We start from the raw sequence: 17,413 nt of genomic DNA on the forward strand, positions 1-17,413 counted from the left end.
TCACTAGTCATCATAAAGGAATAAAAGTCTCTGGCTCAAGATGTTGTTAATTTCCATCTTTTTAAATCTTTTTAATGTTCTAGTCTCAATTATTGTCACAGATGGAACTCTTAGAATTTAGACTAGGGATCCAGCTCAATTGCCATTTTAATAAGATGTTTCAAATGTATTTGAGATTCTCATGTACCTATAAATGTCATCATAGAGACATGTGCATGAATCATCATTGTGGGCATCTCCTTTCATAGATCATAATTGAAAGTATACCACCAAGATCAGATGAGGATATAATTTTCTTAATTAAATTTTTTTTAATGTTTATTTACTTTTGAGAGAAAGAGAGACAGTGCAAGCAGGAGAGGATAGAGAGAGAGAGAGAGGGAGACACAGAATCTGAAGCAGACTCTAGCCTCTGAGCTGTGAGCTCAGAGACCGATGCGGGGCTTGAACTCACAGGTAGTGAAATCATGATCTGAGCTGAAGTTGGACGTTTAACGACTGAGCCACCCAGGTGCCCCTAGATGGGGATATAGCTTTAAAAAGAAAGAGTAAGAATTTGAAAGGAAATCACATAACAAGTGTGCTTTTCCTGCTTCCAGGAAAGGGAAAATATTCTTGTTTAAATAAACTGCATCGATAATAAGTGGAGGTTATAAAGATTCATTGTTCTTTCATTAGCCTTATTCTCATTACTAATGGATCTAAGTTCACATTTCTCAATGTTAGAGGTTTAAAAATTACCACATACCTTTGAAATGGTAGGGGTATTTAATATTCAGCTTCATTTTAGTGCAGTTTTAAACATGACAAGACCACATGACATTGAACTGTGTTTCATAACATTATGGTAGAGCCATGGTCTTATCTAATTTTGAGACAAGAAATAGGTCTACGATAATAAAGGACTTTAGCTGAAACATTCTGGTAAAGAAAGAAGTCGCCTCTCCTAATATAACTGGCGTCCTTTCAGTGATGTGATTTTTAAAGATAATTTTATTTTAAAAGGGAAAATAATTATATTTGAAAAGTTTTTGTTTCCCTAACATTCAAACTTTTCATTAAAGCTTGCTATTTTAGTAAAAATTAACCATGAACTACAGAGTATTTGCATGTGATGTTTGCTTTAATTACTTATTGGGAATTGCAGGTAGAGAGTAATGCTAGAGGCATTTGACGCTTGCAGCAGCTCTGGAACATGAAGGTTTATATTAAATATGTGTGCCGTGTGGAAGGAGATCCCAAAAGGACCAGAGGTTTTGGGTCCGGTTGTTTAGAAAGTCAGTGTTTAAGAAGAAGAAAGTACATTGGTAATTACTGCCTAAGTGTCAGCACAGACTCAAGCAGTGCATGGGGTGGAGTCATGGCTGGTGTGCATCCTGCTTAATTCTGGAGGGTCCTAATTTCAAATCTTCTATCCCATTGGACTCACCAGAAAATGTGTCTCAGTTATTGATGGAGAAACTTGAAAATACTTTTTTCCTGGCAATTTTTCCTCAAGTGTCGAAACTCCTTTTCATAGAGTTTCATAGAATGTTACTACATTCCCAAAGAAGAAATGGCCAGATTGATAATAATTGTGTTCTTGCTCAGTGTTTCCTCTGATTACCTATGAACAAGAATTGAGTGGAAATCACATGTATATTTTGTTTATACGTAGGCCTTTTTACCGAAAGACACTGGTAAAACTCAGGAAAGATTAATAGATGGCTTTATGGTGGGGATCTATTGAATATGAATTTATAGATGGGCGATGAATTTATCTTTATTCATCTGAGTTAACAGATCAAGCAAAGATTTAAAAAGATCATATAACAGTTTTTATCATTTTTTCTAAAATATACATTTGTGCCCAAGATATTCATATTATCCCCAACAAGAAAGGTCTCCAAAGGAAGCTCAATACCATTTTTTTAAGTTGACTCCGATAATGCAAAATTTTAAATCATTGTGCTATAGTTATTGAAAAGTTGGTCTCATGGCAAATTGGTTGTGTTTACATCCTAGCTTTGTCATTTGCTAGCTATATCACTCTGATCATTTAACCTATCCATGTCTCTGTTCCCTCACTGATAAAATAGCAAAAATAATAGCACCTACATCATAAGGTTATTTGTAAGAATTGTCAGATTTAGCATGACTTTAATATAATACGGGCTCAGTAAAATATATTATTTTTATTAAAATAAAACATATAAAATTTGTATTCATTAACATTTTGTCATATATAAATTTTATGTTGTTATGAGTTCATGCTTGTTAAAAAATACACTATATTATTTTAAGAAATACAGAGGCGCCTGGGTGGCTCAGTAGGTTAAGTGTCCGACTTCGGTTCAGGTTATGATCTCACAGTTTGTGGGTTCGTGCCCCGCTTTGGGCTCTGTACTGACAGCTCAGAGCTTGGAGCCTGTTTCAGATTCTGTGTCTCCCTCTCTCTCTGACCCTACCCTACTCACGCTGTCTCTCTCTCAGAAATAAGTTAAAAAAAAAAGAAAAACATTAAAAAATACGGACAAATCCAAGAAAATGGCAGGATTAAACCTGTCAATGTTCAGGTAGCTTTTGGGAAGACTTGCAGACAGGCACATTTGGGCTACACATTTGGACCTTTTCTCATTTTCTGAGATATGAGAAATCTCATATCTCATATACCAGGATATGAGATTATACCAGGAAACCCAGTCTCTTGTCCCGATCTGTACTCGGTTACAGACTAACTGTGTGGTCTGGCAATAACCCTTTTAGACTTCTGGATCCCTTGGTAAATGTACAGATGTTCGCTTACATGCACTCTAAAACGTATGTGCCCCATATTACATACTGAAATGAAATTGCCTGAAATCAGTGCTTTCATAGTTAAAACATCGAGAACCTGGAGAGATGTAGGGGAAGGAAGTATTGATATGGCAGATGAGACTGCATTGAACCACAGATGGTAGAAGACCATTCTGGCTATTTCCTACAATCCTTCTTCACTGGGGAAAAAAAAAAGAAAAAAGAAAAAAAGAACCAGCTTCAGTAATTGTAGATTCCTTCTGCCTAACTTTGAGGAAGAACCCACAATGTAGAAACATAGCACTAACAAGGACCTTGACAGACCACTAATTATCCCCTATAGGTGAGATTTTTATGGAGTGTTCTCAGGCAGAAATCTCTGCGAGGGATATTTAAAGTCAGAGGGAAAGAACATGAGTGAAAAACCAGAATAGTAAGAGAGAGCATAATGCAAATAGAGAAGGAAGTGCATAGTGGCAGCCTCCATCTGAGGTACAGAAAGGTAGCTCCAAGAAAAATAGTGATAGAGCACCATGCTTTTGGATAGGAGAAGGAATAGAGAGAATCAATACTGATATTTGCACTGGTAATTTTATCCTAGGAGAATTTGTTCAGACTCTCTTCATAAAAACTAAAAACAAAAAGTGTACTTTAACTAACTTTTTATCTATTCCCCCAGATCCGTCTTATTTTTCTCCTTACCCTTCTCTTTCTAGCTTCGTAGGTATTTAATGATAGTGAGAAGAATCAAAACAAAGTTTTGCTAGGGCTAGTCAGAGAAATATCCCAGTTCCTCCACACAGGCCTCCCCTCCCCACACCGTCCCAGATCTGTCATGATTAAAAACAAAAGAATGGGGGTGCTTGGATGGCTCAGCTGGTTAGGCATCCAACTCCTGATGTAGGCTCAGGTCATCGGGATTCTCTGTCCCGCTTTCTCTGACCCCTTTCCCACTCACATGCACTTTCTCTTTTACTCTCAAAATAAATAAGTTTTAAAAATTAAAAAAGAGAAAGAAAAGAAAAACGAAAGAAAATGAAAGACTAAAACAATTTTTCATCTAATGTATATAGGCATTGAAAATGCATGTCAAATTCCAAAGTTCCTTTGTATCTGAGCAATGTCACTGTCTAATTATAATTTAACATGCCATAAATAACATTCTTAGGAACCATTAGCTATCTGCCTGAGGACCTCTTAAGAAATTGGAAAGATCTATTAGTAGGGTAATAATGAAATAAGCTGCATGTCACAGTCCATTTGCTTACATTTTTCCTTGGCTTCAGTTCATTGCTTGTATATTTCTTGAGAGTGTTTGTACAACAGTAGGAGCTTAAAGAGAGGGAGAGGAAGAGAGAGAGAGAGAAGAGGCAGAGGAAGAGAGAGAGGAAGGGAGGGAGAGAGGAAGAGATGCTCTTAATCAGAATCGTACTGCTTTTTTCTCCCCTCGGTGGAAGAATAACAAAGGTGACCAGTTCCGAATGCCTTCTTGTGTGAGTGCTGAGGGACTCGTAGCTGCATTATTTTATATTCTACCAGAACATTTTTTTCCATTATGAACAGAAAAAAAGAGCAAGTAATATCAGCTACGCTGCTTTGAAAATCTTCCTTTGGGAGATAGTACAGTACTGGCCCTGAGCTGACCTCCCGGGCTTGCAAGTCTCTCTTGATAGCACCACTCCTAGGTTTTTGCTACATCCTGATTTCTTAGTACAAACTAAGGGACTTCACATTGCCAACCTTTCTGCACCTTCAACAAATGTATTAGAAAAACTTTATTTTTAAGTGAAAACAAGTGGTAAATGAGCAAGCTGATAAAGAGATCACTCCCAATACAATAATTACTCTTATGTAGCTCAGATGCCCAGGAAACTCTTACAGGAATAACAGCAATAATACTTTAGTAGTTAAAGTTTACTGAGGGCTTTCTATGGACCAGGTCTGCCACTATATTCTTTAGAGATACTGTTTCAATCCTTTTTTAAAAATTTTTAACATTGTTTTAAATTTATTTCAGAGAGAGAGCATGAGCAGGGGAGGGTCAGAAAGAGAGGGAGACACAAATCTGAAACAGGCTCCAGGCTCTGAGCTAGCTGTCAGCACAGAGCCCGACACAGGGCTCGAACCCACGAGCCGTGAGATCATGACCTGAGCTGAAGTAGGCTGCCCAGCCGACTGAGCCACCCAGATGCCCCAGATATTGTTTCAATCCTAAGAAACAATTCAATACTATGATAAATTTTTATTACTCTTATTTTACAGATGAGAAAATGGAAACTTAATAAATTTTAAAAATTTGCCCATGATAAATGAGACATAGAACTTATTATATATACAAGTATAATAACATAATATAATTAATGTAATTAATATAATTAATATAATAATATATAATAGAGTGTGTGGAGAGCTTGTATGAGCATAGGAGAGGGGTAAAGGACAGGGAGAGAATCTTAAGCAGATTTCACGCTCAGCATGGAGTCCAACTTGACGAAGTGGGGCTAGATCTCATCTCAAATGTGAGATCATAACCTGAGCTGATATCAAGAGTCGACACTTAATCAACTGAGTCACCAGGCAAAGAGCACAGAATTTAAAGTCAAGCCTATTTTAAACATTACAGTACCTGCCTTTAATAGTATTTTTCTCTCAGGTATCTTCCGGGAGATATTTGTAGTCACTTAGTGATGGAAAAGTCTACTTCACATTACTAAGTAATATCACCACGCCATGGTTTTGAGGATCTCAGCCACCACCTTTCCATTTGTTCTCTCAATTTCACCTCCTTAGGATGATATTTAAGGCAAATGGAAGATTGGAGCTTGTATTGTGGATGACCGCTATGTTTATAGAACTGTGTGCAGTTCACCTGTGATATATGCACTTATGTATATGCCAAAATATTTGTTATGAACCCATTAGCAGCCACACATACATCAGAGGAAAAGAATGGACAAATTTAATTACAATGTCTTGCACTACAGTGTTACTCTTCAATTAATGGATGACTGAGTGAAATTATTTGGCATGTTGTATTCCAACAAATATGTTCCTAATATGCAACTCTAATCTGACCTTTTAAAATATTATTCATTTGCCACTCCAAGAACTTCAGAGAAAAACAGCAGAGAAATAATTTATACTTTAATGGTTATAGACTAACCTATGGCAATTATACCTTAAATCCCCCTTAACATTTTATTGATGCCATACCTTTGTGCTCATAAAAAGTATCTGATCAATGTGGTTTTTAAACACAAAAAAATGAAGTTTTTTATCTTTCAGAATATTGCATGTGTTCTATATTACTTATGTGTCTGTTTTCATTTATTCTGGATGATGTATATATGTTAGTTTTAATTAACCTAATGAAATATAATTAAACTATTAGAGATGATCCATTTATAAAAGTTTATTTATATGTTATATAAACCTCCAAATAATAAAATTTACTACCACCAATAGGATGTGTCTTGTGTTATTTTAGTATTAGCAGTAATATATTTGTGTGGATCTATCTACACATTTTCCCCCTTGAGCCCAACTTCAAGGAAACCGTCTATAACTTTGCAAAACCAAAACCCAATTGGAGAAAAAAAAAGCCATGCAGGCTAAGCATCTGATTTGGTAAATAAGTAGTAAAGTATTTATATTTAGCTACAAGATAAAAACAGATGTCTTTAGTACTACATTCACAATGAAAAGCCAAAGGTATCATTTTACCAAAGTTGTTATTATGTTTAATATGCCTCATTTAGTTGGGGATGGACTCCTTTCTGGTCCAGAAAAAACAAATGAGAGTATTTTCTGAAATGCCTATACAAGGATATTTCTATTCACTGAGAACCTTCTGTAGTATTGGAAGCAATGGATGCCACTCTACCACCTAAAGGATGTTTTTCTCATGTTTGAAAATGAGGAAATATAATGCAAAGTATAAATATTTTGTTTGCAATCATTGTGACATTTACTGGCGTGGACAATTATAGTTATTTATTTGCAGATCCATTTCACCCTTTTCAAGACCCTTAACAGCTCTTCCAAACCCAAAAGTTATGCATCCTGTGTCTTTTCTTTTCTACTACCTGTCATAGTGCTCTCAATGAATAATATTGGTACTGAGTTATGAAGCATCTATGAAAACCTATTTTTAACATTATTTTATGTTCTGCATTAATAATCTTTCTGTCCTACATCTCAATATATTATTTGGTGTTTCAGAACATTTCTAGTATATCTCTAAATATATACTATATTTTATGGAAATAGAGATTTTCTAAATATTATTTATTCCCATTACTGTAAAAAATATGAAATGTGCTATCAAAAATGATACAATCATTCCCTGAATTTCCCACTACAAGTAAAATAAACTACTATACCATTTAGGGTTATCAAAAGATTTTGTTCCATTTGAGGAAAGTACAATGAAACATTTGACTAACTGCTCTACATCTGGACTGAATTGTGCTACCATATCTGATTTATGCATTCAGCAAACATTTATTAAATCGCTACACTCTGTTAGGTCCTATAATGCCAATTAGATTTTGTAACTCAAAGATTTTCATGTATATCCATTTTATGAGCCAATGATTGTCATATTTATCCTGATTAATAATGCCATTTTTAAATGATAGCATTTATCTCCTTTTTTAAAGAGACACCATGAACCCATTTAGTAAAGACTGTAAATATTATATTATTGCCTATTATGGTTTATATATTCCAAAAGGAATGTAGCACCACTGATTATATCATACAAAGGTTTTTTAATTTTATAGAAGACATTTTTGTATTTTAAAGTGCACTTAATTTGCTAGTTGGGATTCATTGGTTCATTACCCAAATTTTCATTCCAGGCCCTCCAGGCCCTCCCGGTGGTCTGCGAATAGAAGACATTAGAGCCACTTCCGTTGCACTTACTTGGAGCCGTGGTTCAGACAATCATAGTCCTATATCTAAGTACACTATTCAGACCAAGACTATTCTTTCAGATGACTGGAAAGATGCAAAGACAGGTGAGTTTCATTTGTCTGATTAATCTGTACATGTTTTTAAAGGACTTTTTTTTTTTTTTGCAAAAGTGAATATCTGGACTTCTTAAGGATTTCATCACTTACATTGAAATGCTTTTCTATTTTTTTTTCAAGCATCCATGTGGATTGGTAGTGAAGAAAACAAGGAACTTAGTTTTTTTTAAAGGTGGCAGGAGAAGTGACATTTCTGAATCAACAATGGGAAAGCAAAGAGAGGTCTCCTGGTTTTCTAGTTTGCTATGTGCAATTCTAAGATTTATTAGGAAAAAAACTTTGGGAAAACTTTTTCTGGGAAATGGCATGCATAGCTTATTATTTATGACCCATTTATCCCAATTATAGGTATTGCAATTATTGCAATTATAGGTACTATGATTCTGCATTTTTAGAAAAGCCACTTTGAGGGGCGCCTGGGTGGCTTAGTCGGTTAAGCGTCCGACTTTCGCTTAGGTCATGATCTCGCGGTTCGTGGGTTCGAGCCCCGCGTCGGGCTCTGTGCTGACTGCCAGCTCAGAGCCTGGAGCCTGTTTCAGTCTGTGACTCCCTCTCTCTCTGACCTTCCCCTGCTCACGCTGTCTCTCTCTCTCTCTCTCCTAGAAATAAAAAAAAAAAAAAAAACATTTAAAGAAAAGCCACTTTGATTATAAATAATTTAAGCACCCAATTTCTCATTACTATATCCTTTGTCTTTTGAAGATGATTATACCTGCTTTGAATTTCCTCAAAACATATTTTCAATGAAGTTTTGTGTATCAATTTTTTCTTATACTAAGGTATTCTAAAAATTGATCAGGAAAAATAAATGAGTAAGTGGGTTCCTTCCTTTATAACTATCACCATTGCCATTTGTCATGACTAGACTACAACATCACACATCAGCTTATCTCTTATAATGTCGAAGAAAATAGAGGATCCCTTTTTTTTTTTATTTTTTTTTTAAATTTTTTTTTTTAATGTTTTATTTATTTCTAGGAGAGAGAGAGAGACAGCGTGAGCAGGGGAGGGTCAGAGAGAGAGGGAGTCACAGACTGAAACAGGCTCCAGGCTCTGAGCTGGCAGTCAGCACAGAGCCCGACGCGGGGCTCGAACCCACGAACCGCGAGATCATGACCTAAGCGAAAGTCGGACGCTTAACCGACTAAGCCACCCAGGCGCCCCAATAGAGGATCCCTTTGATAAAATAACCTGTTTCTGTTTGTCATTGTGACATTATTTTTAAAAAAACTTATAATTGGTAGTTTTTTGGATGTAAGGAAGAGACATAGAAATATGTGCTCAGTTGTCACAAGCAGAGAAAAAGAAAACAAAAATGAGTAATATGTTTATCCTTTAAAAAATCTAAAAAGAAGTCCCAGCATATCCCAAACCTGCTTATTTTTTCTTTAACTAAAATAATGGGATTTAATGGTATAGATCACTGAGAAGTTTTAGTTTAGATTTAGTGTTCTTTGATAATTTATTCCTATCATGGGAAATTAACCAAATATAAACCTGAAGCCTGTTATGAGGGTTTAGATATATTTTAGTGTCACAGTATTCTCCATATAATATATAAAGTACACATGAGTTAGAAACAGGTAAAATATTTCTACTACATTATGCTTGTGAGTGTAAGAGTTATCTATAAATAAACTTGGCATAATCAGACCATTTGAAAAATAATATAAAAACCATTTAGATATTTGATAAACCTAAAGTATGAATAGTTTCTATTTCTCTGAACAGAATGAAAATGGATGATAATAATATTAGATATCTAACCTAATTGACACTGATTATATATACTGGAGAACAAAATGCAATAAACAAATTTAAATTTGGTTTGCTTTGAAAAAGGAGTAATAATTATAATCATTTCCATTAAATATATATTCTTACTAGGTAGCTGAATTGAAATATACTTGTCATTAAAATAACTATGGCTATGTCTTTGTCTATGTCTACATCTATATCAATATCTATTCCATGAGAAAGTAAGTTCCATGAGGATGAAGTTTTGTTTTATCCTCTGCCCTAACTCTCGCTCCTAGATCAGGACCAATAATGCTCATTTATTAAACGCATACTTGTGGGGTTTCAATTGTATGCAAGAACATGTCCTAGATTCTTGATATACACCTGGCGATCCATGAACAAAACAGAAAACACACACACACACACACACACACACACACTAATTATACCCTCAAAGAGTTTACATTCTAGTAGGAAAGATTAAAATGTATAGTAAGTCCTATGGTGTACTTTGGGTGATTTCTCCTAAAGAGAAATGAAATAATAGTGAAGATAGATCAGGATGCAGGAGTTGAATTTGAAGAAAAGGATGCTTCTGATATTAATCTATTCACCCCAACTTTCTCATGATTCTTGTTTACATCCTATGTCTTACAGACCTGTCAGCCTGTTTCAGTCTTTGAATCTAAAGTATGTTTTCAGTTGAAGCATATGGTGCATCTTAGTTTTCACCCATTCTGACACTCATTACCTTTTTTTTGGATTCTTTAATCGATTAACATTTAATGCTATTATTTATATAGTTGGGTTTATATCTGTCATTGTATTTTATTTATTTTTTTTAAGTTTTTATTTAAATTCCAGTTAGTCAACATACAATGTAATATTAGTTACAGGTGAACAGTTTAGTGGTTCAACACTTCCATACAGTACCTGGTGCTAATCACAAGTGCATTCTTTCATTCCCATCACCAATTTTACCCCATTCTCTTCCCACCTCCCCTCTGATAATCATCCATTGTATTTTTGCTTACTAAGTGTTTCACTTGTTTTTGTTCCTTTATTCCTTCCTTACTGCTCAAGTGAATATTTTCTAGTATAACATTTTATTTATTTTAATGAATATACATATATATGTTTACATATATATAGCTAACGGTTACTGTGTATATACTACATATACATAATTGTATATAAATAAATGAATTTTAAATATATATTTATTTAATGGTTACTCCAGGGCTTATCAGCTATATCTGAACTTATAAGAATAGACTTTCTATTTTTAGGAACTTAGTTTCAGTGAGTTATAGAAATATTACTACTAGACAGCTTATTTATTATAAGGGTGCCTGGGTGGCTCATCTTCACCCCCCTTTTTGGTGCTATGTATTATTTTTATACCTCTTTATATGTTACAAACCTGTTATTCTTCTGTTAATGTCTTCTAAAGAAGCCACAAGATGGAAGGAAGGCAAGTACCTATTTATAGAGTTTGTTAAATTAACATTTTTATTTACATTTTTAGTCCTTCTCATTTGTTCTTGTGTATGTGAGTTACCATCCTTACTCTGATAGGACTTTGCATCCACCTGCCTTTAAGATATTATCAAATATATTACACTTCTATATGTTTTAGGCCCAACAAAAATTTTTATTTTACTCATAAAATATGTATAATAATTTTTTAAATGTTTATTTTTGTGTGTCAGAGAGACAAAGTGTGATGGGGGAGAGGCAAAAAGAGAGGGACAAAGAGGATCCTAAGTAGGCTCCACACTGACAGCAGAAGAGCCCAATGAGGGACCCAAAGTCATGAACCATGATATCATGACGTAGGCCGAAGTCGGACGCTTAACTGACTGAGCCACCCAGGCACCCTTATAATAAATAATTTGTGTATATAAAACTCATGAGACAGAGCAAAATGACAGTTGATGTCAGCCACTAAATTTGGGGGTAGTTTATAATGCAAATAACAATAGTGGATGACAAGATATGCAGGGGGCTTGTGGATCCTATAAGGAATTTTTACATGAAGGAGCAATAATCTGATTTCTAATTTGAAGGGGAGAACAGTCACTGGCGGATGTATGGAGAAGGGATTTCTAGAGGCTGAAGCTAGAAACATGGAGAATAGCTAGGAGGACATTGCAGGTGAAAGATGTCTGGATGGTAGATGTCAGAGGCTACGACAGTGGGATAGTGATGCGCATGGAGAGCAGTGCATGGGTTTGAGATATATTTTTGAAGGCAAAACAGAACTTTCTAGCAAATTGAGTATGGAGATTGAAGGAAAGGACAGAATTGAGAATGAGAAATGAGATTTTGGCTCTAGCATCTGCATAGAAGCATTCACTGTAGAAGGTAGAAGCATTCACTGAAAGAGAAGAGTGATTAAGTGCAGGTGAGGATTTAGTTCCATTTTGGAAAGGATTCTTCATTTATTTATGTAGAACTGGATTTCCATCTAGTATAATTTTCCTAAGTGAAGAACTTTTTTAATATTTTCAATTGTTCGGGTTGCTGGAGTCAATGACCTTCAGCCTTTGGAAATTTCTTTCATTTCATTTTTGTGATAATTTATTTCTTTTTTTAACGTATATTTATTTTGGAGAGGCAGAAAGACAGAACGTGAATGGGGGAGGGGCAGAGAGAGAGACACACACACACAGAATCTGAAACAGGCTCCAGGCTCTGAGCTCTCAGTACAGAGCCCGATGTGGGGCTCGAGCTCACAAACTGTGAGTCATGACCTGAGCTGAAATCTGATGCCTAACCAACTAGACACCCAGGCACCCCTTTATTTCTTATTTTAATTTTTTTAAGTTTATTTATTTTGAGAGAGAGAGAGGGAGAGGGAGAAAGCAGGGGAGGGGCAGAGAGAGAGAGAGAGAGAGAGAATCCCAAGCAGGCTCTGAGCTGAAAGCATGGAGCCCAATTCTGGGCTCAATCTCATGAATCAAACTATGAGATCAGGACCTGGACCAAAATCCAGAGTTAGAGGCTTAACTGACAGAGCCACCCAGGCATCCCTTGTGCATTTTGAAAATATTATTTCTTTGTCTTTTTGCTTTCGTTGTTTCTGATAAGAAGTGAACTATTTATTGCTTTTACTTTGTATTCCTATGTTTAATGGGTCCATGATGTCTAGCTGCTTTCAAGATTTCTTTTCCTTTTTACTTTTCAGTTTGATGAAAATATATTTATCCTGGTGGGGATTTACTGGCAAGCTGGATTTTTGAGTTGATATCTTCCTTCAACTTTGGAAATTCTCCGCCATTATCTCTTCAGATACTGCTTCTGTCTCATTGTCTCTTTGTCTTCTTGGTCTGTGTTGCCATGTTACTAGGTTGTTTGATGTGTTGCATAGATCCTGGACGTGTATGTTTGCTTCTGTTTGGGTAGTGTCTAATGACTTGCCTTCACCTTCACAGATTCTTTTCTATGCTACATTCAGTTTGCTGAAGATCCCATAAAAATAATTTAGATTTTTTATTTCTATTTATCTCCAGGATTTTTTTGTTTCCAGCATTTTGTTCCTTTTAAGATTGTTTACATAGTATTCCATAGAAATTTCCTTTTTGTTCGTGCAAGTTGTGCACCTTATTTCACTTGATAATTTTACATATTTCTACTAGTTCTATAATCTTTGATCATTTAACATCTGGCCATCTTTAAGTCTGGCTCTGTCTCTTGGTTTGTTTGTTTTTTTCTTTTCCTTTCCTGAAAATGATTCACGTTTCCTTGTTTTCTCATGTCCTGATAACTTTTTTAATATCCAAACATTGTGTTAAAAAGAAGCGTAGAACATAAAGCGGATTTTACTTTTACCCTGGAAAATGCATGTCATTTTTCCAAAATCCTCGTTTTGTCACTATAGTCTGTAGTTGAGGTCATGTAAGCTTTGCAGTTAGATTCAATTCGGTAGAGAGAGGGTCAAGAAAATTTGATCAAAACCCTCTCTCACATGTGAATGTTTTCCAGCCTTACCATCAGACTTCAGCTTGTTCTTCTAGCCTGGCTCTCAGGGAGGGTTCTATCAGCTTCTTTTCTTCTGCCCTCGGCAGCTGTTGTCTGATCATTAGTCGAAAGCCCAGAGTTTCCAAGGATGGGAGAGGTTCTTAGTTCTCTTAGGTTCATTCAGACTTCAGCAGACCCAAGGCCATTGTCTCTTCCCGGGAAAGCAGATCTGCCATTGCTTTCTTGCCACTCACGCAGCCACACACGGCCAAGCACTTATTCAGCATAAGGCCTGGAGTGCATATGGCAGTCTCCAATTTCCTGCTTTGGTCTTAGACTTGAACAGATCTGAGATGTCTGTGCCGTAGAGGGAGGTCTCTGTTGGCTCTCTTGTCCTGCCCGCAACCATTTTTAGAATGCTTGGTGAAGGCCTGCAGAAAAAGAACTGACTGATGGGTACAGGTACTCCTTGATTTGGGACCTCCTGGGATTCTAAAGAGCCATGCCAACCTACACTTTGTCTTTCAATAACTTTGAAAAGTTAAACTGTTTTCTTCTTCTTCTGAACATTAATGACTGTGTTCTCCTCTCCCCATTCCTCTACCTATTCTTCTTCACAAACTTCACAAACTCAGCTCTCTGATAGGCTCTGAAAAGTAATTATTTTGTAGGTTGTATTACCCGTTCTTGTTGCTAGTTATGTAAGTAAAATTCTCTTGTGACAGTGCTAAGTAGAAATGAAAAATATTTTTGCAATAAATGCAGTTATGTAGTTTTTATTTACAGTGAAAATAGAATGTATAAGACTAAACACCATTTTATGAAGGTAGTTATGTAAGGTATTCAATAAATATTTTTCAAAGATAGCATGTTTCAGCAGTCCAAGGATTACATTTAGAATAATGAAATGAAATAATAGTCTACGTATCTTTGAGACAATCTACTGTAAATATTATTTCTCTTGGATTTTTTAGGGGATAGACAGCTGAAATTTGATGCCATTTTCTCACGGTTCTACAAGATGCATAGATAAGATGTATAATGTTGCGTTTGATTCTATGCTGCTACTTAGGAAATTTCACAGAATATTGTTGGTGATAGGACGTATATGTGGAAGGGGATTGAACAAAAAGAGGCCTAGAAAACATGCTATGAAGGTCAATTAAGAGAACAAACCTGGGGTATATTCTCTAAAACAAAGAAGAAAAATGGCTTTATATTTAAAATTCCGTCATGTGGAAGCCAAGAATTTATCATTTGAAAATCTGTGATAACATCTTAGTATATAAATGTTTCTTTAAAGTCAGACTATTTCCTTAGAATAGATATTTGTAAACTAAATTATTGAGAGTAAACATGCCTAAACCCATGCACTATACTAAAAAACTATCCTGTAGAGAGCTAGAAACAATTTTTATTCCTGCCACCAGTATATGAGTATCTCTTCTACCATGTCTTTACTTAGTTTTTAGTATTTTTAAAAATTCTTTGTCACATTGATAGGTTTCAAAAGATGGAAAAAAAAAACTACTAGACTCATTGTCGGGTGCAATGCTATAGAATTTACCATTTTCTCTTCTGCCTTTCTGTAGCTTCACTTTTTGTTGTTCTTATTTCAAATATGAATTTCTGGGGTTTTATGAGGTTACATTCAAAATTTCCTTGGAGAAAAAATCAATGAATTACATCTTTTGAGATGCCAGAGCACAATTTGCTTCTCTTTCGCTGCAGAGAACTTTGCCAAATCTATGGCTTCTTGTAAAGGTCTGCCAGAAGACCTTGTGGATTGGGTCTAGAAGCTCTAATATAACACAGAGCCAATGAGAAGCCTGTAGATCCCCTTTTCCATTCGCAAACACAGACCTACTTTATCACTTAGAACCTCTGAGTGGATTTTGGATAGTTTCAAATGCTTGAATTTTGGATGGAGAGGGAAGAACCTAAAGATTCTGAATCTATTTATATGCTAAGGAAATACCAGGATTCACTAGTCAACTTTAAAGAATCTAGAACAGGTGGAATTACATTGCCTAGAGTTATTCTTGAAACAATATAGGCATTCAGCTATTTCTGAAGCTTTTCAGTTAGTGCTTGTAGTCTGACAGCAGAATACCATAAGTGTGGCTTCCAGGCAACCAAAACAATCTGAATTACTGACCTTAGGATACCCATGAGACTTGCTGCTCTTTTCCTCCAAAGAATAGTAAGAATCTTTTTTTTTTTTCCAAGCCTCATGGACTCAAGGCATTTGCAAATAAATTTATGGATTATTGTGTATGGTTGGTTGTTAAAATAAGACCTTCTCATAGGGGTCTTTTGATCTGAGTGTTAAAGTAAGGAGTATGTCGAGAGGAGGGGGCAAGATGACGGAGAAGTAAGGAGCTCCGTACTTGCACTCGCGCCCATACATCACACAGAAAAGATCTGAAGCCATTGGAAACCTTATGAAACCTGAGAGATTGGGAGAAAAAAGGACGCAGAATCCACTGAGAAAGGCTTCTAATGCCTACCTCAAGAAACAAGCCAGAGCACACAAGGTGGAGAGTCCCAAATATCACTACGAATAGGAAAATAAAATAGGTAAGGTCCCAACAAGGAAGACGAAGAGATACCATTCAAAAAACACTGTCTGAAAGGATAGGCCCTAGACAGTCAAAGAGTCTTCTTGAATATAGCAGCGCTCATAGATACAGAGAGCATAACAGGTCTTTAAAACCAACAAGAGCTGGAAAGCTAACTAAAATGACGAAACGAAAGAGCTCTCCTCCAAGGAAACTCCAAGAAGAAATGACAGCTAATGAACTGCTCAAAACAGATATCAGCAGCATAACTGAACAAGATTTTAGAATAATAATGGTAAAATTAATAGCCGGGCTTGAAAAAAACATAGGGGACATCAAAGAAACTATGGCTACAGACAGANGTGGGTTCAAGCCATGGTTTGGGCTCTGTGCTGATAGCTCAGAGCCTGGAGCCTGCTTTAGATTCTGTGTCTCCCTCTCTCTCTGCCCACCCCGCACTCATGTTCTGTCTCTGTCTGTGTCTCAAAAATGAATAGACATTTATAAAAAATTAAAAAAAATAAGTTAAAATAAAAAATATATATCATTCTTAAATATAGGCCTTTTTAAAAAAAAATCTCTTGAGCTTGATTAACCTTCCATGATCTCTTGACTAATACAGTATGAACTGAGACTTAATTTGAACACACATTTTGAAATAGTAAATTGTTCATAGAGGAAGGAAGATACTTTCTCTGGCATTGATGATAGATATAGACCTTCTCTACTCCTCCACAGGAGTTCTGTTACAAACAGTATCTTAATTATTTAATTTCAGAAGGTGATTGCTGTGGTATACCTGGGTTGATCACTGGAAGGAATTATTTTAAGATTTTTTTAAAAATCTCAAAGTAGAAATGATTAAATATGTTTTTAGGAATAAGAACAAAAAGCGTCTCAGAGAAAGATTTAGTCTGACTTTTGAATCTGCATTAATGATTTATATTTAATATCATATTTAGAAGATCAGGGTCCTTTTGAAATACTCACTACCAATAGTTTATATGTAACTCTAAAGACCTTTCAACCTCAGTTGAAAGCAGTGTGTAGTATTGAAGCTCCAGGACACTGATTCTTCAGTAGAATCTTAGTACCGTTGTTTCAAGCCTTTGATTAGAGGCAGATAACTTAACCTCTCACAGCTTTCTCATCTCTAAGTGGAAATTATTTATTTTTAGATGGTTTTTATGATTAAAAACATATAACTAAAGCAGTACTATCTGGTGCATAATATTTGCTGAATAAAATGTATTTATTATGCTATTCTCATTTTACAGTTTAACATGCTTATAAGAAAATATTGTCTATGCTGTAATTGATCACCACATTTGGCACTGTATT

The 17,413-nt window shown here is 35.6% G+C and overlaps 1 protein-coding gene across 1 annotated transcript in view; it reads left to right on the plus strand.

The window, feature by feature from the left end:
• The first annotated feature begins 1,195 nt into the window (after positions 1–1,195).
• The window catches only part of LOC144222947 (contactin-1-like), an 80,493-nt gene continuing 64,275 nt past the window's right edge, over positions 1,196–17,413 (plus strand). The window contains exons 1-2 of the mRNA XM_077753657.1: positions 1,196–1,307; positions 7,638–7,796. Of these exons, the coding sequence (XP_077609783.1) occupies positions 1,196–1,307; positions 7,638–7,796 (271 nt within the window). The remainder of the gene's footprint in view (positions 1,308–7,637; positions 7,797–17,413) is intronic.

The sequence above is a fragment of the Crocuta crocuta genome, unplaced genomic scaffold (genome assembly GCF_008692635.1).
Source record: "Crocuta crocuta isolate KB4526 unplaced genomic scaffold, BGI_CrCroc_1.0 scaffold30, whole genome shotgun sequence".
Lineage (NCBI taxonomy): Eukaryota > Metazoa > Chordata > Mammalia > Carnivora > Hyaenidae > Crocuta > Crocuta crocuta.